This window comes from Mustela lutreola, chromosome 18 (genome assembly GCF_030435805.1).
Source record: "Mustela lutreola isolate mMusLut2 chromosome 18, mMusLut2.pri, whole genome shotgun sequence".
Taxonomy (NCBI): Eukaryota; Metazoa; Chordata; class Mammalia; order Carnivora; family Mustelidae; genus Mustela; species Mustela lutreola.
The window spans coordinates 41129303-41157115 of NC_081307.1; the positions used below are offsets into that span (position 1 = coordinate 41129303).

General features: G+C 53.9%; 1 protein-coding gene across 2 annotated transcripts in view; it reads right to left on the reverse strand.

The window, feature by feature from the left end:
• Positions 1-27813, reverse strand: part of DLGAP2 (DLG associated protein 2) — a 773688-nt gene that overhangs the window by 92828 nt on the left and 653047 nt on the right. For both annotated transcript variants that reach the window (XM_059156120.1, XM_059156121.1), the window contains 2 exons: positions 24238-25301; positions 5039-5250 (listed from right to left, as the gene is read on the reverse strand). In XM_059156120.1, the coding sequence (XP_059012103.1) occupies positions 5039-5250; positions 24238-25301 (1276 nt within the window). The remainder of the gene's footprint in view (positions 1-5038; positions 5251-24237; positions 25302-27813) is intronic.

The window sequence follows — 27813 nt, forward strand, 5'->3', positions numbered from 1 at the left end:
GACTACATTCTGGGGTCTGCATGTCTGTTACTCAGTCAGCCCCATAGCAGTGGATTGTGGGGTAGATTCTGACTGTCGCTAACAGTGTTGTAATGAACAGGATTTTGCCCACATCCTGCCTTACAGGTGCAGGCGCATCCCGGGCACAAGTTCCCCGAAGTGGGACCCAGTGCCGACTGCTGGGCGTCCGGGCGACTGACAGTGTCTCATGATGATCTACAACGACAGAGTAGACATCACTGGATTTTGTATATCTTTGTGTACTTTTTAGGAATTTCTTTAAAATAAGTTCTTACACGTTTCATTTTAAATGGTACGCTAAAATACTCTCCAGAAAGTTTTTAATAATTTTTAAGATATGTGAATAATTATTTTCTGGTCTTTATCCATATTTATATTGTGGTTTTTTTCTTATTGATTTGTAAGGCATCTCTCTACATGGTAAGAACATAAATGTGTGACTGAAATGACAAAACGTTTCTCCAAGTCTCAATTACTATTTTATCTTGGTGACGGTACTTTTAGCTTGTTGGTTGGTTGGTTTGCTTTTACTACAAATAAGTTTTTAATTTTATGAATTCAAATCTGTCCTTATGTTGTAGCTTCTCAATGTGGAAGTCACATGCATGCATGCGTGTACAAGCCTATGCACACGCCACATACACACATTCATGTGTCAGTGTACACATACATACATATGATACACACATATCGAAAGGAGTCTTTTAAAAAAAAAACAGGATTCACACTGAGCATGGAGCCAACACAGGGCTCAAACTCACGACCCTGAGATGAAGACCAGACCTGAGACCAGGAGACACTCACTTAACGGAGCGTCCCAGGCTCAGTGCACCAGCACGATTCTTAGAGCTCCTCGCCATCCGAGTTTATCTTTACATATGAAGCTCTTAAAATAAGTCCTCCTTCCTCTATAGATTTAAAATACCTCCTTCCTGGGAGATGACTCAGACATGTTCAGAATTATTAGAGCTTTGACTTCTCAATTCAACTAAGCAGAAAAAAGAAGAAAAAAGGAAATAAAACCTCAAAGGCCCCAAATGAAATCAGTCAGTCGACCTTTGCTAATAATCAGATATGAATTCTGCAAATCCAGTATCTCTAATGCAAATACACAAGCTGCTTTAAAAACCCGGCACATCAGATGCACAGTCACTGGATATCTGCCTTTCACCTACAGTCATTCCAGCTGGTGTCCGCATGTGGCCGGCATCTGTCCCAGGTGTGGGTCTGACCGTCCAAAGGAGCACTTGGTGCAGGAAAGCACCGTGACACGTGTGCGGGATTTCGGCTGATGGCGCAGGACTCTTCTTCTGAGCGTGAAGCTTTTCCCTCCCTTGCTCATCCGGAGAAGGCAGTCAGGTGAAGGCGGGAGTCCTCATCTGTACACAAAGGACGTCTGTTCGATTATTAACGAGAGGACGGGTTTCTTCTTGGTTAACAGCACAAAGGCAAGACTGTGTTCAACAGAATTACCGTTGCAAGAGGTCACACCATTTTCAAGGAGAAAATCTGCAGCCTTTACAGAAAGGATTTTGTATTCGATGGCATAAAAGGACTGATAACAGCCCATTAGAGATCCAGTTTTCTTCCAGGTCTTTAGCTGCGCAGATGGAAAACAAGGGGCTGGTCCAGTTCATTCTCTCTGTGCCTTTATGGTGATGGGGAGCGGCATACAGTTCCTGAGGGTTCTGCACACCCGTGTGATAGTTCAGAGAAAACAGTGTAATCCAGGCCTGTCACGTTGGAACTGAAGTGTAACTACCACGTCGTGTTGCTGCTTTTTTTTGCATTCTTAAATGCTGTTGCCAGAAGTCATCCATGCATACCAGAGGAGCACAAAACCCAGAGGGGGTCAGCAAACAGGAATTCTTACTTTTAGCTCCTGAATCAGCCTGTCACCTGGAAACATTTGCCAGCCACCCGCTCCTGGGAGGTTCTATGGTACAGACAGGGACGCACTCAGGGCACTGTGAGATCAGAGGACTTCAGTTACATTTGAAATGCAACTTAAGAACTATGAGTTTGGCTTCGTCTTTGCTGTAGAACGAACTCTAGAATAGAGAGGGTCTGCTGAGGTAGTCGACCGCACACGTCAGGTACAGCGGGCCCAGGGGCCTGCACACCTTCCTGTAGCAGCGCGGAGCAGGTGCAAAGCAACCAAAGGCAGGGCAACCACAGATGGGGGACCGGACCGCAGGCTGGGGGACCACAGGCAGGGCGACCACAGATGGGGGACCGGACCGCAGGCTGGGGGACCACAGGCAGAGGGGCCACAGATGGGGGGGCACAGATGGGGGACCGCAGGCAGTAGGCTGGGGGTGAGGTGATGCACCGGCGTGTTGTACAGCCACCTGTCTGTTCTGCAGAGCCTGGTCTGCTCATCTGGGAACCCGCACCAACCCCCTCATGGTTTCCCGCCGGCTCCCTGACCACATGGTGATGACATAAGGAAGTACTCCTTCCTTTCCCTGCAGTGCCCGCTGGTCTCCGCGGGCACAGTCCTGCAATCCTCTGGCAAACACGCTCACTCTGGGCACGGGGTTAAAATCACTACTTTCATGTCAAACCCACGGTCACTTCTGGGATGTTCTGCACCTCACTTCTCTGAGCTGGGGTCGTGCTGCATGAAATGGGCAGAATTACAACTTCCCTGAGTAAACAGTCGAATTTCTGTGATGTCTCTTAAAATGAAAATAAGTGAAATCACATTGGAATGTATAAAATTCTAACCCGAAGTAAAACGGGGTCCGATGCTGACAGGCAACGACAGTAACATGATGGCGCATCTCCCCTCACATCACCGTGTTTCCAACACGCTAGCGCCAGAGAGTGACTTCCGGGGGTCCACGCAGCTGGTGAAGCAGCAGAGGGTCACTGGGCACAGCCCCATGGGGACTCCTCACGGGGCACCGCCCTCCCCGTCCTGTTTTCTCCAGGACCAGGGCATGGTCAGGTGTGGGAGGAAGAGCTCGCAGACAGAGCTCTGTGCCCCAACGCTAGCTGGAAGGAAGAACGGAGTGACTGGGGCTGAATCTGGACTGGGACCAAAATGGTGGGGCTCCACTTCCGCCGGCCCTCAGAACCATCAGTGCGTGGACGGTCAGTACCTGCGTTACGACACTAAGTGACCTTGGTCTCTTCCTCACTCTGGGGCTTGGGAGGGAGTTCTCGGTGCCCCGGGGGATGGTGTGGGTTCTCCTAAGGCTGCCCTGTGAGCCCTGCCCCGGGATCCTGGTGCGAGGCCCCGGGGTGGCCGGATGAGGGCGTGTGAGGGATGGAGAGTCTCCTCCGCCCACTGCAGGGTGACATGAACTCAGTGTGGTGAGGACAGCTCCGTGACGGGCACATGGGGTGCTGCGGGAGTGCTCCCCACGGGGGCGGCAAAGAGGGCATGGGGGACTCATTAACACAAAAATCAAGTTCTTATTTGGAAACTACCGGATGCCTGCTCACCATTAAAACACAACTTTTCTTTCTTTTTTTTTTTTTCTTTCATGTGGTTTGCTTGAAACATACACACTTGGGACAAGGGTCACCAGCTTTCAAAAAGTCAGCTCAGGTCCGTGGCCACATGCCCAGGGGCCCCAGGCCCCGAGCCCCGAGCCCCTGACTGTGCGTGACAGCAGCTCAGCCCCCAGAGCTGTGGAGCACGCAGCTTCCTGGGTGTCGCTGTTCTTGGGGAGGGTGATGGTCATTCCTAATGCGCATGTGGGACTCTGCAACCTGAGGAAAAGATGGGGACGCTGGCGGCCAATCTGCTGCCCGTGGGGTGGAGGTCAGGTTCATGGCCGGGTGGCTCTGCTTCTGACATCCCGCAGGACAACGCTCTGCGGACACCTATTTCTTTGCTCATCCACGCCTCCCGTCCCCGGCATCCCGCCAGCCCATCGGCGCCATCCTGAGTGGCTCTGTTCCAGTTGGCCCTGATGAGTATCCCTGACTGTCTTCCCCTCTCCGTGTGGGGCAGGGCAGGCACACGTGTGCAGTGAGGGGACCACGGTGTTCCCAACCCGACTGCTGTGCGGTTGAACTGAACCCGGCAGCAGAGACCTGGTTGGCCATGGTGAAGAGTAACATCCAGCTGGACTGAACATCAGGATGGTGCGTCTCACACGCTGCCGCTAACGCCTATGTGGTGGTGTTGGGAGAAGCTCCACGGTTTTGCTTGTGGCTATGCGCACCAGGAACGGGTGGGGTGCCACAGAGACCACGCCTCGGTCTGGGGCTCTGTCCTCCGGCTCGAGGGTTACGGTGACTGGTCTGTGCAACAGTGGGAAGTGCAGAAACACAGATCGGGGGCCGAAGCTTCACAGTGGAAGAAACTTCACGGGGACAGTGGCTGCTTGTGGGGGGCGGGGCCAGAGTGCTCACGGTCTCTGCACCGGGTGCAGGGCGCGGGCCCGCTTCTATGTGGGCTCTTTCCCATCAATACAGCGTGGGACTGCAAAGGTGCTTCCTCTGCCCTAAAACCCCGTGACGTCCAAGGGTCAACCCTACACGCAAAGGGAGTGGCAGGGACAGACACACAGCAGTGCGGGCATGAGAGCCACGTTTTCAAGCTCACGTTGACAGGCTACTTCCCAAATGGTTGACCTTGTTGGTACTTTAGGAAGCAGTTAAGTTCATCAGCACCGTCTCCGGGCAACAGTGCAAGCTTGCGCTGCTGTACCTGTACAAGCCGTCCCCCAGCCCTGAAAAGGCCCTACCGCCCAGGAATGCGCTTAGAAGGTTTTAGTGCACAAGACACGCCCGACAGTGATTTCCGCACGCGCACGCTCGTTCCCACCACTACGCTCCCGGAGGAAGGCTGCCAGCATCGCCGCCGGCCGGACGGGTCCCACCGCTACAACAGTGGCTTTACTGAGTGGATGGAAACCACCCAAGTAAATAACCAAAGGTCTGTTTTTTCTAAAGCTCTTGGAAACTGATGACCCCATGTCTACTATTTGCAACTCAGACACCGAGGGTGGCCCTGACGGGCCGTGTGTGCGCGGGGAAGACAGGAAGGCGGTCTTACGTTTGGAGGTCTGCCAGCGGCCGGGGGCCCATGGGCTTGAGCAGTGGTTCTGGCCGCAGGGCCGCGGTGGGGGACGTCTTGGGGCTGGAGTCGGACTCGGCACTCTCCTCGTCGCCCATGGCCTTGATGTAGCTCCCGCTTCGCATTCTCCTGCAGGGGATCTCCTCGTCCTTGGCGCCCGTGGGGTACCCTGCCCACTCGTCTTGTGGCACCTAAGGGAGAACAGACACACACACGCGTCAGGCGTCAACGAGAAGCCCGGGGCTCTGCGGGGACACAGACGGTCTGCGGTTCCGCGAAGCCACACTGCTTATGGCTGACGTGAGGAGCGTAAGACGGACGCTTGCTGGCATTGTCACTCAAATCCCAAAAGGACATTCACGTCCAATTACTGTTTTGTCCCCATCATAAAAGTGAGAGTTAAACGTGGAAAAGTGTCAAGGTGAGAGGAACGCCGGAGGGAAAAAGCCGCTTGTAGTCCCGGCACCCAGAAAACAACACTGCTCGTGTTTTAGGTTTATTTCCTTTTGGCATAAAAGGAAATTAAAATTGTCTTTGAGAAGACTGGGGTGGGGGGGGGAGCTCCCCAGGGCAGGAACAGGACAGCAGCAGCAGAGGGGGAGAGCAGAGGGGAAGACGGGCTGCATCCTGGGGCTTCATCCCGGGGGTGGTGGAATTCAAGGGATGTGGGTGTGCAGATCCCGGGCACTCAGGCCCAGGCCCCACAGGCCCCCAGGTCCCCCTCACACCGCGGGCCCCAGGCTCTGGGCCAGGCTCCCAGCCCGTTGGAGACTGGGACCGCAGAGCCGAAAGCAGGTGAGCACCTAGTACTCACCCACCACACCCCGGACCTGAGCTCCTCACTCGACAGGGAGCAAGAGGCAGGGGACTAGCCCAGTGCCTGCTGCCCGTGGTGCTCCCGCTCCCTGCGGCCCAGGGCTGAGTGCTCCGCAGCTCTGCACGGCCACGGGGAGGCTCTGGGGGACCTTGGCCCCTTCAGGCAAAGTCACATTTACAAAAGCAAGACCACGTTGCAGGCAGCATTGGGTGCAGAGAAGCTCCCCGTGTCCGTGGCACAGGTCCCACTCCACGCCCGGGCAAAGGGCCCCCATGACGTGGTCTTCCCGCTGTAGGTGACAGAGAAAGAAAAGGACAGAATCCCACATGGGAAGCATCTCCAGGGCTGGCACTTTCCGGTCATGAGGGGTTTGGATGCTTACGCGTTCTCTGCGGCGCACCCCGCGGGCCGCCTCCCTCCCTGCACGGGGCTGAGCGCCCCGCCAGGTTCCGCATGCCTGTGGGGACCTTTAACTTCTCTCCTGAAAACGCAGACTGTAGCCTGGCTCTGGCAGCCAGACAACAGCCACTCGGGGGCCCAGCTCCTCCGTGGACCCGGTAAGCACCACCTGCCAGCCAGGACACAGGTGTGGCAGGCGCCAGTGTCTAGACTTCGGGAAGCCCTGCAGTCCCCGTGGGGATGGTGCCAATGGATCCTGTCTACACTCTCCTGAGCCACACAAGGTCCTGGTGCCCCAGCGGGAACATGCAGTGTAGCCGATCCCGACACCACAATGAGGTATGGAAACTTCCACACAGTCATTCAGCTGTGCCCACATGGCACTGTGCGGTGAGCAGACCCACGCAGGCCGGTCCCATGGGCTGTACAACAGCGCATCGCTGGGCGGCCCCTATGGCCATGGGGAGGCTCTGGGGGACCTCTGGCAGGCATCGCTGAGCTCTTTGTGGCCTGATGTCCCATGCGGGTCTCCACGCGGGTGTAGACAGGAAGAGGCCATGTGCATAGAGCAGGAGATTCTGTTCACAGCCTCTGGCCCTGAGACGTGGCTTCTGGGAAGGTGTCCTGAGATGGTGAGCCATGCTGCTGGTGCTGGTGACTCACGGTGACTGATGCGTCATCGTCACAGGGGGAACCCGGAAGGGGTCCTCGAAGAGGTAGCTTCAGTTCTCACCAAAGTCACACAACAGGTGCTGCTCGGCCCCCAAAAATAATTGTGCAGAATACATATTTAGCCACGGAAAGAGGTTCGGGGGAGAAAGCAATTTTTAACGTACCGTCTGCACTCGTTTCCTATACTCTAAAAATAGACATGCTTGCAGGATGCACAGGAACACAGCGGGGAGGGTGTGGGGCGGGGCCAGCGCTGGACGGGTGACGATGGGCTCCCCGGTCCGGTCCCCTCACACGTCCCTTTCCTGAAGTTTCCATCTGGAGCCTACAGCACTATTGTGGCAGATGATAAACTTATTTTTAATTTAAGAAAAGTCAGTTCTCAGTGACAACACCTCTCAGTAGAGGAGACACAAAATACTTGTGACTTAATGGAGGCAAAAGACACAAGTGCAGAGGGAAAAGCGAGGGGTCAGGGGAATCTGTGGCCTGAGAGGGCATCTGGAGAGGCTTCCCGGAGGCAGGGCCCTGGGTTATGACTCACTTACACTGTACCACAGGCAGGCAGAGCAGCACAGGCTCCCAGTCCCCGTGCCGCCGAGGAGGGGCCCTTCTGGTGACAGCTCCAGGGAGGAGTTGGGGACAGAGCGGAGAAGGGCCGTAGGCCACAGAGACACACTCCTGTGGGCAGCTTTAGGAAATTTCTGTGAATTAACAGTGTTTCCATTAAAAACAAAAAACAAAAAATAAAAAACCTACAGAGGTTCCCCTTCCCAGCAGCAGGTGAATTAACTAACCAATGAGACCAGCTTGTATTTTTGCTGTTACTGATTTAAGAAGCCAATTCTAAGTCTCCAACAGAAGAAATTTCAATAGCGAGAGAGTGCGAACCAGAGTCAAGTGCAGGACGTGAACACCGAACCCAAAGCCTGTGCCTCCAGCCCAGCAAGAGAACGGAGGAGCCACACTGAGAAGCCTCGAGGCCTCCACCCGTGGATCTTCTTGGGGCATCGCGGCGTCAACACCCTGCAGCGGTCGCACGCTCGCGGCCGACGCTCCATCCCCGGCATCACAACGTGGCTCCGGGTTTCCGGTGAGCCAGTACGCAGATGACTTTCTCTTAAGAAGAGCCACCGGCCTCTGCAAATCCAGTGACCATCGATGCCCCTAATTACCTCCCCGCGTATCGTGATGACGGATATCTGTAATTTCCAAGTGGGTGTCTTCCCAGGGTTGACTTTGGTGCCTGCTGCGGTGCATCCCGTCTCTTGCTGCAAGGATACGTCAACGCTGCGTGTTCGAGTGCGCTCCCTGTCTCTCTCGAGCAGCAAGGCACAGGCGGACAAGACCGGCTCCTGCGAGAACATTCTCTGTCCGGTGGGGAGATCGCGGAAGAAAAACAGCCAGCAGCACCATGCTTCCTGCAGGGAAATGTCTCCTTCCTTCGTGCAACGCGTGTGTTGTTTTGAGTGCACACCGAGTGCGTGTGTCACTGTGGACGGAACTGACAGCAGGACAGCGGTGCCTCTGCACCCGGATTTGCGCGGTAAAGGACAACTGCTCTGAGCGGCTGTGGCCTCCAGATGCCATCAGGGAGACACGGGACAGCCGGGCCTGTCACACCCCTGGGAAGCAGGACCGGCATCCTGGGGGCCAGAGAAGCTAGTTTTCGGGAAAGGACGAAGCAATCCCACCGAACGGAGAATGGGTTTGTGTCCCGTGTGATCCTGAAAGTCCGTTTTCCCGTCCGCAGTTACTGACTGGGGCCTTGACTCTTCACTCTGTTTTGTATGTAAATCAAAGGGTGTGAGTGTGCAGGTGGATTTGCAAAGTTTTAATGAACGACAAATTTTTCAGGAATGCACCTCACTGTAGATCAAGACAAAGGAGAATTTCGGTTTGAAGTTTTACCAAGAATTTTTGTTTACCATTTCCAAAAATCCCAGCAGCCGATGAATCCAACAGCCTCTGTAACTCCCCCCATCGGACTAATCAGTAGCGCAAAATTACGTGAAGCTCCAGCCAGAAACAAGCTTCCAAGTTCTTCAATTTGTACACATTTGCTATTGTGCTCATTTTTATATTAGAATTCGTGGTTTCCGTTAAAAGTTCTCTTCCTTTTATTTCTCTGTTATGTTAGGGTTTGGATACATAAATACACACAAGTTCAAATAGCGTGTGTAGGTCGTAATGTGTAGGTTCACACTAGAACAAAGGGATGCGATGAAATATCTATTATAAACAAGACACTTGTTTCCATGAGTGTAGGAGCCGTCGCTGCGGACAGGGAAGTTACTTCCCCCATGTCCCAATGTGTCACCAGTGCAAGGAGTCTGGAGAGCATGTGGGAAGCTTACCATGCCCATCTCCGAGGATGTGTGCAGACCCTCGTAGGAAGGTCTCCGCTGGGCTTGGAGATGGGGAGGGTGACAAGGGCAGGACACAGGACACAGGCAGGGACTGCAGGGGACGCCAGCCTGGCGAGAGGATCCCAAGTCTACCTGCTTCTAAGCTTCATGCTCTTTGGTTACACCAGTGGTTCCAGCTGGGGGCTCGGGTTTCTGCAGCTGGGACATTTGGCAACATCTGGAGACAGGTGTGTGTCTCCCAAATAGGGGCACTGCTGGGGACGAGAGGGCAGAGGCCAGGGAGGCTGCTCAGCATCCCCGTGCACAGGCGAGCCCCCCACGAGAGAGAGCTGAGGGGCTCCGGAAGCCGGCAGGCCTCCCACTGGGGTGTGCGTGTCCTGACTGGCAGGATGGTGCCGATGTCACCCCAAATCAGCCGCAGGACTCATGTCTCCTCAGCGGGGCTGCAAAGTGCCTCTTTATTTAGTTCTGGGTTTGGTTTTTCCTCTGGAACACCACTCAGCTGTCCCGGTCACCTTCTTCAGTTACAGCTGTGTCCGTTCCCCTCCCCGCTGTGGCCAGGATGGAGGAAGGAGCGGAGGCCCGGCCCGGCCCGCACTCGTGGGCTGCGCCCCGCGCCCCCTCCATCCCTCGGCAAACATCCCAGTGCTACCTGCAAACTGCTGGGCCTCAGGAAACAGTCTCTCCTCTAGACCCAAGGAGTCCAATGCCCTGGGACCTTCTCGCTCTGTCACAGGCAACCTTGGATGTCCTACTATAAATGCCTACAAGGGCAAGGTCATTCCTTTTTTTTTTTTTTTAAGATTTTATGTATTTATTTGACAGGCGGAGATCACAAGTAGGCAGAGGCAGGCAGGGGAGGGGAGGAAGAAGGCTCCCCGCCGAGCAGAAAGCCCGACGAGGGACTTGATCCCAGGATCCGAAGGCAGAGGCTTTAACCCACTGAGCCACTCAGGCACCCCAAGGGCAACGTCATTCTTAACTGTAAACCTGGGACGACACATGATGATCGCTCCTGCAAAAGCACAGGTTTATATCACGATTTCTAATTTCCAAGATGCCTTTGTTAACCTGATCCTGACTCCCTCCTGACTCTCAGTGCAAACGGACACCCACAAGAGTGGCCCGGGCTGATAGATACCCGAGCCCCACAGCCTCCCACAAAGACTTTATTCCAACAAACACTTCCTGAATGTTTGTCACCTGGACAGGACGATTCCAGCTTTCAAAGACGACACATTGGAGTGGGGCCCAGGGCAGGGGGTCATTCTGTGGGCCTGGGATTCATGATTCCTGCCCCGGGCCAGGGGCTGGGGGCAGAGAGTGGCCGAGGGATGGCCGTGGGACGGGCTCCTTCCTGCTTTGGGTCTTGGGCCTGGGGTCTGCAGTGGGTGTGTCCAGCCAGCACTCTGGCCCCCAGGGGTCCCGTCTCTACAGTGCCTCTCCCCAGATCCACCCAGCTTCCCCTGTCCCTGGCACTGGTGTGGTGAGTGTCCCATCCTTTATAGGCCCTCCGGGTCACCCCCTCGTCGGGGACTCCCCAGCCTCATCATGGAGACACCGTGCAGGAGAGCGGCGAAGCGGGACACTGCCCTAGAGATTGCTCCGTGGTGAGGCAATGGACCAGGCAGCGCACAGACACCCTGTGAAAGGCACAAGATGGGGAGATGCGGCGGGGAGGAGTGTCTTCTGCGGGGACTCGGGGACAGGAGATGTCGTCACAGAGCACATGTCACCGGAGACGCACCTGGCTCAGCAGGCTTTGGCAGTAAGCCAGGCAACTGCAATTTCTGTGTGGCTGAGATGCCGAGCCGTTCCCGTGGTGATGCGCTGGGCGGGGGGATTGTCGGGGCACAGGAGGCCTGTGAGCAGGTACAGGAGTGGTCCCACGATCCCAGCAACCCCACAGCCCCAGTGCTTCCGCGGATTGGCCCCAGGTGGAGCACGGGTTCATGTGGGACAGGATGGAGGGGGCTGGGCTCGATGTCTGTCGCCCCTCAAGGCTGCAAGTTCACGTCCAAAGTGGCTTCAGAGGGATTCCAGAAAGGCTTCTGTGTCCCATATTTCACTAGAGGCTTGGAAGTGAGCCCACTGCCTCAGAGTAACCATAATGCTAGACCACGGTCAGTCCCTGGCCCAGGTTCCCAAACCAGGGCCATCTGGAAACAAATGCCTTCCTTCTGTGCTGTGGGGGCATGTGCTCGGGGCAGAGTGGCCGGGCCCAGGCCTCCTTCCCCTGGCCACATCGCTCACGTCTCTCCCTCTTCTCCTGATGCTGACGGGCTCTCTGGGACGTCTGTCAGATTGCTGAGTTCCGGAACCCCAGGCTCCTGAGGACGCAGGGGCCCCATGAGAACACAGGGGCCAACAGTATTCCTTTGTCCAGGGGACATTGGAGCAGCTTCTGTTCATGGCTTCCAAGTTTCCGGCACATGGTCAGTGGACAGGTGAACTGGCGGTCCCCGAGCGCAGTCTCAGTGGAGCGTCTGCCCAGCTGCCAGTGAGGGAGCACACACAGCAGGGATGGGTCAGCGGCCACCCAGCCTGAAGCCCACGGGGTGTGCAGGTCAGAGCAGCGGCACGGACGGACTGAGGCACAGACTGGCGAGTGGTGTGCCCAGCAGGCAGAAGATGAGGACAGAGCCGGGGTGGAGGGTCGGAGGCGGCCATGTCCCCACGGTAACGCACACCCTCAGCCCGGGGCCGCGGTGGCCCTTTCACCGCTGAGTCGCAGGGAAGCTCACAGCCACGGCTGTTCGTCTGCTGGGGCCCCTTTCAAACACTTCGTGCAGAGATAGTAAACAAGCCCTCTCGGTAAAAGATGGTGGTTTTCCTAGATCACAGACACAACCTGGGAGTATAGGAAATCAGGAAACGTGGCATTTTCCAGAAGCCCTGCTGTCTGCGGCAAATGGAAGAGTACGTAGCTCCCTGGCCACTCTGTCTGCTGATGGTACATGCTGGGGACTGGTAGCCCCCAGCCATGCTTGGACGGCTCCACGGCACGCCTGCTACTCCCCACGGCTTCCAGCCGTGTCAGCATGGGACTGCTGCCTACTAGGCACTGGGCGAGATGGGGGCTTCGAGGCCACAGCGTCAGTACGCTGGGAAAAAACCACAGGGTCACCAGAATGGACCAGAAGACAGGTAAAGACAACCGAGAGAGGAGAAAGTGGGTTGAGGGGGACCTGAGACCTGAGGAGCAATGGGGGCGGTAGGTCCATGGTCAGGGGACCACAGAGCCACGTTCCTGCCTGAGAGGCAGGTGCACCTGACATACCCCACACCCCCACCCCTGGGGCCAGAGGCCCCTCCCATCTTGGTGCACCGAGAGCTCCCTGAGCTCAGGGCCATCATCAGCTCTCAAGCACATGACATTCATCTAAAGTTTGACCTGAGATGCTTTGTCGGCAGAGGGAGAAAATGGGAAAATGAGCCATTTCAGGGACTCAAATGTGTCCTGATTTTCTTTCGACCCTGTCTGCCATCTGCCCCGACCTGCTTCAGCACAGGAGAATACTTCCTGCACTGTGTGGGCTGTGCACTGTGCGAACCAAAGGTGGGGTAACGAGCGGCTCTTTTGCTCGGCCCGGCCGTCCCGTCTTCAGTGAGAAAGAAGCGAGCAGGCGTTCGAAGCATTTCTGCCTCCCTTCACGTCTTTTCGATCTGATTCTCGGAAGTCCACAAATTCCTCCGCTTCCCGCCTTGTGGCCATGGCTAAAATCGATGCTTGTGAAATCTTCATGTTGTGCAGGTTCAGTGCAGACGGCACGGGAAGACCTGCGCATGGGCTGAACATGGGTCTGTGATGCCCCAAGACAGCTGGCCGGGGAAGACCAGAGCGTCACGCTGAGGTCATGGCCATAACTACTTGCTCCGTGCCCTGTGGTGACAGCGGAGGAAGCAGGAGAGGGAACGCAGGCACGGAGCTGCACCCCTGCTCACCTCTGCTTTTGCGCATGTGTGGGTCTGTCCACGGAGACACAGCGCCTCATGGACCCCATGTGCCTCGCCACTCCCCCGGCATGTGCATCAGAACCGTCCGTGTCCTGGGCTCTGGGGCTCACCGGTTGCTGGGGGCAGCCCCCTGCACACCCCACTGCGCATGTGAGCAGCGGTGCTGGGGAGGCTCTGGGAGGGCAGGGGGGGAAGCAGGTCCTGCATGGGGAGCGAGGACAGGGTGGATGCATGTGCCCACGCAGCACGGGGCCCACAGCTGGGGGGCCGTAGCCACGGGCAAAACACGAGTCTGCTGGACCAGGATGCCCGTGTGGACGGACACTGACCGGGGGACCAGCCGTGTGGACGGACACCGACGGGGACCAGCCGTGTGGACGGACACCGACCGGGGACCAGCTGTGTGGACGGACACCGACCGGGGGAACTCCGTGTGGACGGACACCGACCGGGGGAACTCCGTGTGGACGGACACCGACCGGGGAACAGCCGTGTGGACGGACACTGACCCGGGACCAGCCGTGTGGACGGACACCGACCGGGGGAACTCCGTGTGGACGGACACCGACCGGGGAACAGCTGTGTGGACGGACGGACACCGACCGGGACCAGCCGTGTGGACGGACACCGACCGGGAACAGCCGTGTGGACGGACGGACACCGACCGGGAACAGCCGTGTGGACGGACACCGACCGGGAACAGCCATGTGGACGGACGGACACCGACCGGGAACAGCCGTGTGGACGGACACTGACCCGGGACCAGCCGTGTGGATGGACACCGACCCGGGAACAGCCGTGTGGACGGACACCGACGGGGACCAGCCGTGTGGACGGACACCGACCCGGGAACAGCCGTGTGGACGGACACCGACGGGGACCAGCCGTGTGGACGGACACCGACCGGGGGAACTCCGTGTGGACGGACACCGACCGGGGAACAGCTGTGTGGACGGACGGACACCGACCGGGACCAGCCGTGTGGACGGACACCGACCGGGGAACAGTCGTGTGGACGGACGGACACCGACCGGGACCAGCCGTGTGGACGGACACCGACCGGGGAACAGCCGTGTGGACGGACGGACACCGACCGGGAACAGCCGTGTGGACGGACGGACAGCGACCGGGGGACAGCCGTGTGGACGGACGGACACCGACCGGGAACAGCCATGTGGACGGACGGACACCGACCGGGAACAGCCGTGTGGACGGACGGACACCGACCGGGGGACAGTCGTGTGGACGGACGGACACCGACCGGGAACAGCCGTGTGGACGGACGGACAGCGACCGGGGGACAGCCGTGTGGACGGACGGACACCGACGGGGACCAGCCGTGTGGACGGACACCGACCCGGGAACAGCCGTGTGGACGGACACCGACGGGGACCAGCCGTGTGGACGGACACCGACCGGGGAACAGCCGTGTGGACGGACGGACACCGACCGGGACCAGCTGTGTGGACGGACACCGACCGGGGAACAGTCGTGTGGACGGACGGACACCGACCGGGACCAGCCGTGTGGACGGACACCGACCGGGGAACAGCCGTGTGGACGGACGGACACCGACCGGGAACAGCCGTGTGGACGGACGGACACCGACGGGGACCAGCCGTGTGGACGGACACCGACCGGGGGAACTCCGTGTGGACGGACACCGACCGGGGAACAGCCGTGTGGACGGACGGACACCGACCGGGAACAGCCGTGTGGACGGACGGACAGCGACCGGGGGACAGCCGTGTGGACGGACGGACACCGACCGGGAACAGCCGTGTGGACGGACGGACACCGACCGGGGAACAGCCGTGTGGACGGACGGACACCGACCGGGACCAGCTGTGTGGACGGACACCGACCGGGGGAACTCCGTGTGGACGGACACCGACCGGGGAACAGCCGTGTGGACGGACGGACACCGACCGGGAACAGCCGTGTGGACGGACGGACAGCGACCGGGGGACAGCCGTGTGGACGGACGGACACCGACGGGGACCAGCCGTGTGGACGGACACCGACCGGGGGAACTCCGTGTGGACGGACACCGACCGGGGAACAGCTGTGTGGACGGACGGACACCGACCGGGACCAGCCGTGTGGACGGACACCGACCGGGGAACAGTCGTGTGGACGGACGGACACCGACCGGGACCAGCCGTGTGGACGGACACCGACCGGGGAACAGCCGTGTGGACGGACGGACACCGACCGGGACCAGCCGTGTGGACGGACACCGACCGGGGAACAGTCGTGTGGACGGACGGACACCGACCGGGACCAGCCGTGTGGACGGACACCGACCGGGGAACAGCCGTGTGGACGGACGGACACCGACCGGGAACAGCCGTGTGGACGGACGGACAGCGACCGGGGGACAGCCGTGTGGACGGACGGACACCGACCGGGAACAGCCGTGTGGACGGACGGACACCGACCGGGGACCAGGTCCCGACAAACCATTAAAACGATGCTGTGAGGCGGTGGGTCAGGGTGGCCGCGCGCAGCCGCTGAGGCGCCATCAGGTCGCAGGGACCCGCCGCAGGGTCACCGAAGCGCTCCGACCGCCCGAAGACCCGGCGGAGAGAAGAGCCGCGACCCGAGGAGCACCGACCGCCTTCGGGACGGCGGGACGCGGAGACGCGAGTCCGGCGCCCCGGAGGTCGGGCCCGGGGCGGGCGGCTCCCGGCGCGCGGTGGAGCCGCAGAGCGCGAACCCAGAGCTTGCGGAGTCCGGCCCGCGGGGTCGCGGAAGGCCCGGGTGACCGAGCGTCGCGGAGCCCGCGGCTGTGGAGCGGGGCCGCGGCAGACGGAGCCAGGAGCGAGCGCTGCGCCCGCGGCCAGTGAGTCACGGCTCCGGGCGGGACCGCAGCGTCAGACCCGCGGACACTCACGGCCTCTCTGCGACGAGCGGCAGGGACCGGCCGGTTCGGGACGCCACACGGGCCGCGCCGGAGACAGACGCGCCGGGTCACAGCCGGGTCACAGCCGGAGCCGGCCGGAGACCGGGGAGACCGGAGGGACTGACGGCGCATCCCCGAGGCCGCACTGAGGAGCGGCCTGAGCTCTCGGCTCCGCCGGCGGAGACCGCGCGGCCGCCATCTTCCTTCCGGCCTCCGGACTCTACGGAAAGCGCGCAGGGAACAGAAGCTCCGAGCGCGAACCGAGCAGGTGACGTAGCCCCGCCCCCGGCAAGGGCGGCGCAGTTCCGCCTCCGGCAAAGACACGTGAGAATCCCGGCAACAGCGCCCCCTGCAGGAGATCGGCCAGACCGTCCGGCCGGACCGAGCTCACTGATAAGCGGAGAACCGCAGAAGTCCAGAGACAGGTAAAGCAACGCGAAGAATTCATGGCTTTTTCCCCCATGACCCCTTAGTCTTACAAAGTTAATTAACTTTTTACAATTTTTTTTATTATTCTAATATTTTTACCTTTTCCTCTTTTAATGTATTTAAACTAGTTTACCTTAACAATACCTTTCTAAAAAATTCTTTTAAAACCTTCATTATTATAGTCACATTTTATCCTTCAGTCTACCTAACTTTATTTTTTGTATACATATATGGTTTTATTTTTTCAAAAAAATTATGGGATACAATTGCTTCTAATAGATAAAAATATACCCTAAATCTAGCACAGGGCTTTGTTCTAGTCTGCAGCCTGAGCAAATTCTCTCCACTTTTTTTTCTTTCTTCCTTTTCTAAGCAACTTATCTTATTAATTTATTTTTTAGAATTTTAAAAAAATTTCATATTCACATATTCCATCCCTTTATCATATTTATGCTTATTGTGTGTGTGTGTGTGTGTATATATATATATATATATATTTTTTTTTTTTCTTTAAAATTTAGGGAGGTAATTTCTTCTAAGAGACCAAAATACACCAAAAGTCAAATGGGTGGCTCTGTTCTATTCACCAGTCTAATATATATATGCATATATTTTTAAATTTTTTAAAATTTCATTTTACCCTCTTTCTTCTCCCCCCAATTTGGGGTCTCTTCTGATTTGATTAGCGTACATTTTTCTGGAGTCTTTCCTACCCTTTTAGTATTTTATTCTCTCATTCATATATTCTTATCTGGGTAAAATAACAAGGCAGAAAAACTCACCACAAAAAAACAAAAACAGGCTGTACCAAAGGCTAGGTACCTAATCAATATGTACATTGGTAATAAGTGAGATCCAGAGTTCACAAGGACGATTCTCAAGATGCTAGCTGGGCTCAAAAAAAGCATGGAAGATATTAGAGAAACCCTGTCTGGAGAAATAAAAGCCCTTTCTGGAGAAATAAAAGAACTAAAATCTAACGAAGCTGAAATCAAGCTATTGATGAGGTGCAATAAAAAATGGAGGCTCTCACTGCTAGGATAAATGGGGCAGAAGAGAGAATTAGTGATACAGAAGACCAAATGACAGAGAATAAAGAAGCTGAGCAAAAGAGAGACAAACAACTACTGGACCACAAGGGGAAAATTCGAGAGTTAAGCGATACCATAAGATGAAACAACATTAGAATAATTGGGATTCCAGAAGAAGAAGAAGAGAGAGAGGAGCAGAAGGTATATTGGAGTGAATTATAGTAGAGAATTTCCCAAATATGGCAAAGGGAACAGGCATCAAAATCCAGGAGGCACAGAGAACTCGCCTCAAAATGAATAAGAATAGGACCACACCCCGTCATCTAATAGTAAAACTTATAAGTCTTAGTGACAAAGAGAAAATCCTGAAAGCAGCTCAGAACACGAAGTCTGTAACATACAATGGTAGAAATATTAGTTTGGCAGCAGACTTATCCACAGAGACCTGGCAGGCTAGAAAGAACTGGCATGATATAGTCGGAGCACTAAATGAGAAAAACATGCATCCAAGAATACTATATCCAGCTAGGCTATCACTGAAAATAGAAAGAGAGATAAAAAGCTTCCAGGACAAACAAAAACTGAAAGAATTTGCAAACACCAAACCAGCTCTACAGGAAATATTGAAAGGGGTCCTCTAAGCAAAGAGAGAGCCTAAAAGTAGTAGACCAGAAAGGAACAGAGACAATATACAGTAACAGTCACCTTACAGGCAATGCAATGGCACTAAATTCATACCTCTCAATAGTTACCCTGAATGTAAAGGGGCTAAATGCCCCAATCAAAAGACACAGGTTGGGGGCACCTGGGTGGCTCAGTGGGTTAAGCTGCTACCTTCGGCTCAGGTCATGATTTCGGGGTCCTGGGATCGAGTCCCACATCGGGCTCTCTGCTCAGCGGGAAGCCTGCTTCCTCCTCTTTCTCTCTCTCTGCCTCTCTGCCTGCTTGTGATCTCTTTCTGTCAAATAAATAAAATCTTAAAAAAAAAAAAGACACAGGTTATCAGAATGGATAAAAAAACAAAACCCATTCATATGCTGTCTACAGGAAACTCATTTCATACCCAAAGACACCTCCAGATTTAAAGTAAGGGGTAGAAAACAATTTTCCATGCTAATAGACATCAAAAGAAAACTGGGGTCACAATCCTTATATCAGATCAATTAGATTTTAAGCCAAAGACTGTAATAAGAGATGAGGAAGGACATTATATCATACTCAAAGGGTCGGTCCAACAAGAAGATCTAACAACTTTAAATATCTATGCCCCTAACATGGGAGCAGCCAATATATAAACCAATTAAAACCAAAGGGGCGCCTGGGTGGCCCAATGGGTTAAAGCCTCTGCCTTTGGCTCAGGTCATGATCTCTGGGTTCCAGGATCAAGCCCCACATCAGGCTCTCTGCTCAGTAGGGAGCCTGCTTCCCCCTCTCTCTCTGCCTGCCTCTGCCTACTTTTGATCTCTGTCAAGTAAATAAATAAAATCTTTAAAAAAAATCAAAGAAACACATTAACAATAATATAGTAATAGTAGGGGACTTTAACACCCCCTCACTGAAGTGGACAGATCATCCAGGCAAAAGATCAACAAGGAAATAAAGGCTTTAAATGACACACTGGATCAGAGGGACATCACAGATATATTCAAAACATTCCATTCCAAAACAACAGAATATACATTCCTCTCTGGTGCACATGGAACATTCTCTAAAACAGATCACATCCTCAGTCACAAATCAGGTCTCAACTGCTACCAAAAGATGGGATCATTCCCTGCATATTTTCAGACCACAATGTTCTGAAGCTAGAACTCAATCACAAGAGGACAACTCAAATACAGGGAGGCTAAAAAGCATCCCACTAAAGAATGAATGGGACAACCAGGAAATTAAAGAGGAATTGAAAAAATTAATGGAAAAAGATTAAAATGAAACACAACTGTTCAAAATCTGTGGAACACAGCAAAGGCAGTACTGAGAGGAAGGTATATAGTGATGCAAGCCTTTCTCAAGAAACAAGAATGGTCTCAATTACACAATCTAACCCTACACCTAAAGGAGCTGGAGAAAGCAGCAACGAAAGCCTAAACCCAGTAGGAGAAGGGAAATCATAAAGATCAGAGCAGAAATCAAAGAAATAAAAACCAAAAAAAGGTAGAACAAATCAATGAAACTAGGAGCAGGTTCTTTGAAGGAATTAATTAATAGAATTGATAAATCCTTGGCCAGACTTACCAAAAAGAAAAGAGAAAGGATCTAAGTTTATAAAATCATGAATGAAAGAGGAGAGATCACAACCAACACCAAAGAAATACAAGCAATTATAAGAACATATTATGAGCAACTTTACGCCAGCAATTTTGACAATCTGGAAAAAATGGATGCATTCCTAGAGACATATAAACTACCAAAACTGAATCAGGAAGAAATAGAAAATCTGAACAGACCCATAACCAGTAAAGAGGTTGAAGCAGTCATCAAAAATCTCCCAACAAACAAGAGCCCAGGGCCAGAAGGCTTCCCAAACATTTTAAAAAATAACTAATACCTATTCTCCTGAAACTGTTCCAAAAAATAGAAGTGGAAGGAAAACTTCCAAACTAATTTTATGAGATCAGCATTACCTTGATCCCAAAACCAGACAAAGACCCCACCAAAAAGGAGAATTACAGACCAATATCTTTGAAGAACATGGATGCAAAAATTCTCACCAAAATACTAGCCAATAGGATCCAACAGTACATTAAAAGGATTATTCACCAAGACCAAGTGGAATTATTCCAGGGTTGCAAGGATGGTTCAACACCTGCAAATCAGTCCATGTGATACAATACATTAATAAAAAAAGAACAAGAACCATATGATACTCTCAACAGATGCTGAAAAAGCATTTGACAAAGCACAGCATCCTTTCTTGATCAAAACTCTTCAAAGTGTAGGGATAGAGGGTACATACCCCAATATCATCAAAGCCATCTATGAAAAACCCACAGCGAATATCATTCTCAATGGGGGAAAACTGACAGCTTTTCCCCTAAGATCAGGAACATGGCAGGTATTTCCACTATCACCACCGCTATTCAACATAGTGCTAAAAGTCCTAGTCTCAGCAATCAGACAACAAAAAGAAATTAAAGGCATCCAAATTAGCAAAGAAGTAGTCAAACTCTCACTCTTGGCAGATGATAGGATACTTTTTGTGAAAAACCCAAAAGACTCCACTCCTAATTGGCTAGAACTTGTAGAGGAATTCATTAAAGTGTCAGGATATAAAATCAATTACATTTCTCTACACCAACAGTAAGACAGAAGAAGAAAACTAAGGAGTCCAGCCCATTTCCAACTGCATCCAAAGCCATAAGATACCTAGGAATAAACCTAACCAAGGAGGCAAAGAATCTATGCTCAGAAAACTATAAAGTACTCATGAAAGAAATTGAGGAAGACACAAGGAAATGGAAAAACGTTCCATGCTCATGGATTTGAAGAGCAAATATTGTGAAAATGTCTATACTACCTAAAGCAATCTACACGTTTAATGCAATCCCTATCAAATACCATCAACTTTTTTCAAAGAAATGGAACAAATAATCCTTAAACTTATATGGAACCAGAAAAGACCTTGAATAGCCAGAGGGATGTTGAAAAAGAAAGGCAACGTTGGTGGCATCACAATTCCAGACTTCAAGCTCTATTACAAAGCTGTCATCACCAGGACAGTATGGTACTGGCCCAAAACCAGACGCATAAATAAATGGAACAGAATAGAAAGCCCAGAAATAGACCCTGAACTCTATGGTCAATTAATCTTTGACGAAGCAGGAAAGAATGTCCAAAGGAAAAAAGAAAGACTCTTCAACAAATGGTGTTGGGAAAACTGGACAGCCACATGCAGAAGAATGAAACTGGACCATTTCCTTACACCACACAAAAAATAGACTCAAAATGGATGAAGGACCTCAATGTGAGACAGGAATCTATCAAAATCCTTGAGGAGAACACAGGCAGCAACCTCTTTGACCTCAGCCGCAGCAACTTCTTCCTAGGAACATCACCAAAGGCAAAGGAAGCAAGGGCAAAAATGAACTATTGGGATTTCATCAAGATCAAAAGCTTTTGCACAGCAAAGGAAACAGTTAACAAAACCAAAAGACAACTGACAGAATAGGAGAAGATATTTGCAAATGACATATCAGATAAAGGGCTAGTGTCCAAAATCTATAAAGAACTTAGCAAACTCAACACCCAAACAATAAATAATCCAATCAAGCAATGGGCAGAAGACATGAACAGACATTTCTGTGAAGAAGACATCCCAATGGCCAAAAGACACATGAAAAAGTGCTCCACATCACTCATGATCAGGGAAATACAAATCAAAACCACAATGAGATACCACCTCACACCAGTCAGAATGGCTAAAATTAACAAGTCAGGAAACGGCAGATGCTGGCGAGGATGCGGAGAAAGGGGAACCCTCCTACACTGTTGGTGGGAATGCAAGCTGGTGCAGCCACTCTGGAAAACAGCATGGAGGTTCCTCAAAAAGTTGAAAATAGAGCTACCCTATGACCCAGCAATCCCACTACTGGGTATTTACCCTAAAGATACAAATGTAGTGAACTGAAGAGGAACATGCACCCCAATGTTCATAGCAACAATATCCGCAAGAGCCAAACTGTGGAAAGAACCTGGATGTCCATCCACAGATGAATGGATCAAGAAGATGTGGTATATATACATAATGGAATACTATGCAGCCATCAAAAGAAATGAAATCTTGCCATTTTCCATGATGTGGATAGAACTAGAGGGTATTATGCTGAGTGAAATAAGTCAATCGGAGAAAGACAACTATCATATGATCTCCCTGATATGAGGAAGTGGTGATGCAACATGGGGGACTTGGGGGGTAGGAAAAGAATCAATGAAACAACATGGGATCAGGAGGGAGACAAACCATGATAGACTCTTAATCTCACAAAACAAACTGAGGGTTGCTGGGGATGGGGGGGGGAGGGGGAGGGTGGCTGGGTGATGGACACTGGGGAGGGTATGTGCTATGGTGAGTGCTGTGAAGTATGTAAGCCTGACGATTCACAGGCATGTACCCCTGGGGCTAATAACACATTATATGTTAACTTAAAAAGTTTAAAAAAAAAAAAAAAGATGTGAGAAGTCGGGAAAGTGGAATGTTGACTGAATCTGTGAAAGCCCTACAGGGTTGTGATGATTCGTGTCCGAGGCACATTGACGTTTTAAGGCCAAGAGTCCAGTGGGGATCTTTGAGAGGTAAACACACACCAGCTTACTTGGAGGCTGGATTTCTCCCCACCCAAGTCACAGGGGAGAGGGGTGAGGCATGGAAGCGACCAGACCGGCCTGGAACGGAGCCTCCCTGAATGCATGCTGAGCGTGTGTGGTCATTCTAGTACACATATCCCTTTGTAAGGGCTGATATTCTCCATGACTAAAAGGAATTCAGAACAGAGGCTGGAGGACAGTGTGGTCATGGGAAGAACGGGCAGAAGCACCAGGATGTGCGTCCGAAGGGGGCGTGTGCTAGAAGCCAAGTCCTGGAAAGGGGCAGATTCTGCAGGCAGCCACCCAGAGGCCCAACATGGCAGTGGGAGCCTCCTCGAGCAGGGTCTGGGCACACGCAGTGGGCAGCAGTAGAGTGTGCTTCTCCAGGCAGGACCTGAGTGCACCCCAAGTCTGTCTAATTCCTCTAGATGGGGGCAGGTAGACATTTTGTATTTGTGCAGGGTTGGGGCTCGCTGACCACAAGCAACATTTACACACCCCCCCATTGCTATAAAAGTATTTCACCCAGCTATCAATTTGCACCTCGGAGTAACTCTGCCTGTGAAAGCAATTTGGGTTGTGTTTCCTTTCCAGACAGAATGGCCAGCTTCCAGACAATGCGCCAGGATGGGCCCTGGATCTCGGCGCCCGCCCGCCTGCTGGAAAGGGTCACAGGCACCCGTCTGTGCCAGGAACCGACTGCCCGGAGACACGGCCAGCAGTGAGAAGCATCACTCCTGCTTCGGCATGTACGGAGCACTGGGACCTTAACACAAATTCTACATATATTGAAGAAAACCTTCACACCTGTAAGCTTTGCCAACAGCTGTGTGAGCTCCTGGAAGTCACAGCAGAGGCATCCGTGAATGAAGTGGAAGCTTTCCGGGTGTGCTCAGCCACGGTGTGACGGGCAGGCAGAGGTGTGGGATCACAGAAAAGCACCCCACAGGATGCCCAGCAGCAATCTGCCCACCTCCGATTATTTTGGCCCTGGGTGGAGTGGGTAACACCCAGCCCAGAGGGCCAGGTCCATGCTGCCCCCTCACCACGCGCTCCGGCCTTTTATAGACTTCGAGCTGCTGCTCCCGGGTCCTGCAGGAGAGCCCTGGTAGCCTGCCAGCTGCCTCTATGCAAAGGCCCCTCTGCTCTGTGGCTCCATCATCTGGCCCTAGAGGCACCTGGAAACGGCCTGCTGGTTTAGGGTTGTGGACTCAAGGGGGCCAGGAGCCACTCAGAGGCCCTCCCAGAGCAGGCCAGGCCACCCATGCACGACACCCGCTGCCAAGACCGCTTACCTGCAGGTAGTGGCACGGCCTCAAGGATGGTTTGACCTCCTGGTGGACCAGGGGCTTATCTAAGTTCAGGGAGCTCTTGCGGTAAGCCTCCTTCGCTTGGCTCACGGTGAGCGTGGACCAGGAGCTCCGTTTCATGTACTTGGTGTCGGGCGTCATGGTCAAGCCCTCACAGGCCGAGCACTTGACGTCACTGTTACTCTTGGACGTCTTCAGGGACAGATCCCCAAAGGGGCCCGGGAGCACCTCGGGGTAGCAGTGGGAGACGTGGTCCACGTGGTGCCTGTTGGCCACGCTGGACGTGCGGCAGGTGCTGTCACTGTCCAGGTTGTCGTCGGAGCTCCACCAGCTGCCGGTGCCCGGCCTGTGCTTGCCCTCCGGCTTCCGCTCCTTGCTCTTACTCCGTCTGCCGTGCTTTGGGTGGTGGCCGTGGTGCTGGTCCTCCACCCGACTGTCACCCTTGGTGCCGTTCACGTTGCTCTTGGAAGAGCCCTCGAGGGAGTGGGACTTGGTGAAGAGTTTCTGCACAGAGTGCACGAGGTGTCGGATCCTCCCTGGGCTCTCGCTGCGCTGCTCGGCGGCCGTGGACGTCCTCTGGTACTGCAGCGTGTGGAAGCCGTCCCGGTGCAGAGGCAGCTGCTTCTCAAACTGGTCCAGAAGGTTAGCCGGGATGCGGTTGACCCTGCTGCTGGCGTGGGACACGGCACAATCGTCCCTCGTGTCGTAGTGGGAGCTGTAGTGCATCCTGGGGAAGGTGCTGCTGGACATGTGGTCACCCAGCACCACGGGCATCATCATGCACTCGGAGTGGACGGAGCTCCCGGGGGAGCAGCGGTGGTGGTCCATGGGGCAGCTCTCCACGGGGCTGAGCAGGTAGGGCTGCCTCGCCTCCTGCCCATGGTGCAGGAGCTCGTGCTCGCAGTCCTCGGGGGCCGCCAGGCCACAGGTGTGGCCTGAACACAACTGTGCCTGAGTCCGGCCCCCGGGGAGCCCCTTCATGTTCCTAGGAGCAGGGGAATATCTTCCTTCGTTGAAGTGCTGCGTTGGGGACCATGAGTACTGCTGGTCTGTTGAGAGAGCACAGAAGCCATTTAAGACGAGGCGGGGACAGCAACCAAACCCTTACTTACGTGTGGGACACCCCATGCAGAACTGTCTTATCTGGTAACTGGGGGTCATTTTTGGGCATCCGGGCAGGTACTCATTATTTTCATACCACACTGACTGCTCCGAAGCATGCGCCTATGAAGAAGCACCGACTCCGATACTCCCAGTTGTTCTAGTCTATGCGGCCAAATATTCTAGTCTACACGGCCAAATATGCATCGCTGGGTAGATGCATCAGCCTCTGGACAGCAAGATTTTGTGGTGTTCAACAGACACAGGCTTTGTGGGGGGAAATGAGTTACATTTCAATCAGATTTGTGTATTGTGGCTCCGGCTAAGAAGTTTACAAAGTAGCACCTCGTATTTACTTAGTAACATTCCTCCAAACGCCAATGTGCTACAGGCTGACTTATGAACCCCAAAGCCCAAAGCTACCTGCTGGTCTCCCAGTGGGAGAGGGGGCAGTTTTCTTTGGGCCATCAGTCGGTCAAGAGGAGAACTAAACCAGGATGTCCTGACCTTTCATCACAGATACTTGGTTCTGAATGGTAAGAGTTTATCCAATACAGAAAAAATGGTTCGGTTCTGTGGCACGTCATACGGTGCCTGGATGAGTGGCTGGGAGTCACTCACCGAGGTTGCTGGGGTCTGGCCAGGGAGGCGACTGAGTGGGGCGTGAGATGCTGATTCCCAGACATGGGCCTGTTGGAGTTCGGGCCTCTGCTCTGCCACCACGTGGTATGTGATTCTGAGGGTCGGGCAGGCGGGCCCGCCATGCTCCCCAGGCTTCCGTGCTCATTATTTTCATACCACAGGACACTGGCTAAGCACCCGGCAGGGTTCCTGGACAACCACACTCTCAAGCCTTCTCCCTTGTCTGTGCCATTATTACTGTAAGTGTCCTCCTTTCAAACTATCTTGGGTCAGCACTGACCAAGTTCTGGGTTTATTAAACCCAAGTGTCTGGACTCCAGGATTCCTTAGAGAAGCCTCTGGCTTCACCCCTGTTTCCTGCTGACCCACACTTTCTGTTTTAGACCCAGTTCAGAGCTGGCTTCCGAAGGTCGCCGCACAGATGCAAGGAACAGAGACTCTGTTACACCATAGGACATACACACATGCATATATGGTGTATAATACGCATATTATATATACAGAAAATAAAGACTATTAGAGTCATACGCAGGTACTATGTACAGCGCGTGCATGCATGTGTCATATGCTGTGTGGTGCACAATGTGTGTGTAAACCATGCTGGGAATTCAAGCACTGTTAGGATACGTAATCTGCACAGACAGTGTGTACGATGAATCTACCCACAGGTAACAAACGTGTACAATGTATCACATGACATGCACAAGAAATGCAGACGCTCCCACAGTGTATCATATGCACATGTAGTGTGCATATCTAATGCCTACACCCACATGACGTGCCTGCATACAATATAACATGTATATGACATGCAGGAAACACTGATGCGGAGGCCGACTCCTGCAGGACACGGGTGGGAGACCCATGAGAATGGGCACCTGGGGGAGGGCCTGTGGGGTGAGCCCACCCAGCATCGAAGGGCCCCAGCTTCCTCCTCAGGCTGGAACTGCACAGTGTTCGCTTCTGGAAAATGGAGCCCAGCTAGCTCCCCGGACAGACCCGGGCTACGGCCCTTTCCATCGCCCACACCACGTTCCCCACGAGGCCCACTGAAGCTGTCGAGCCATGACTCTGGACCCCGGGGTGTCCCGGAAAAGGCTGGGGCTGGGAAACATGGAGACAGAGCGCTGGTGCTCTCCCAACAATGCTCCCCCAGGCCCTGCACGTGCTCCCACCTGCTCCTCTGCCCCCGCCTTCACCCCAGGCCCCTGCCCTGGCTCAGACCCTGAGCCCTTATCAGCAGCAGCAGCTACTCTCCCGCGTCCCTGCACACACCCAAGCCAGTTCCTCCCTGCTCAAAGGCTCACAGCTTACCGCGGGAGTCCTCACTCCTCAACGGCACGCAAGGCTGCCCTAGGACGGCTGGCTCGGTGATGGCTCTGTGCCGGCTCAGAGCACAAGCTAGACCGCGTGCTGGCCGGGTGGGCCGGCCCCTGCTGCACCTGTCCTAGTTCCCAGTGCGTGTGGCTTTAATCAAATGAAAACAGCCCCTATTTCTAATAGTTGCCCTCTGGGCTCCTTGCCGGCAGAGGCTGTGGGCTCCTTCCCAGTGAATTATTTCTAATAATTTACTCTGCAGGGCCCACTCCAAGGCAATCCAGCCTCAGTCCAGACAGCATCAAGAGAGAGTGTCCACTGGTCACCATCCTGGAGGCTGGGGTCCAGACATGTTGGGAACCGGACTTCAATGAGGGCCCTGTGCCCCACTTCCTCAGGAAGGAAGCTGTCTGCTGGCCCCTGGCCCTGGGCCCCCCTCCCCTCACCACTCCCTCCCATCAGTTCAGGCCAGTTAAGCATTCCTACCCGCCTGCCCTCCAT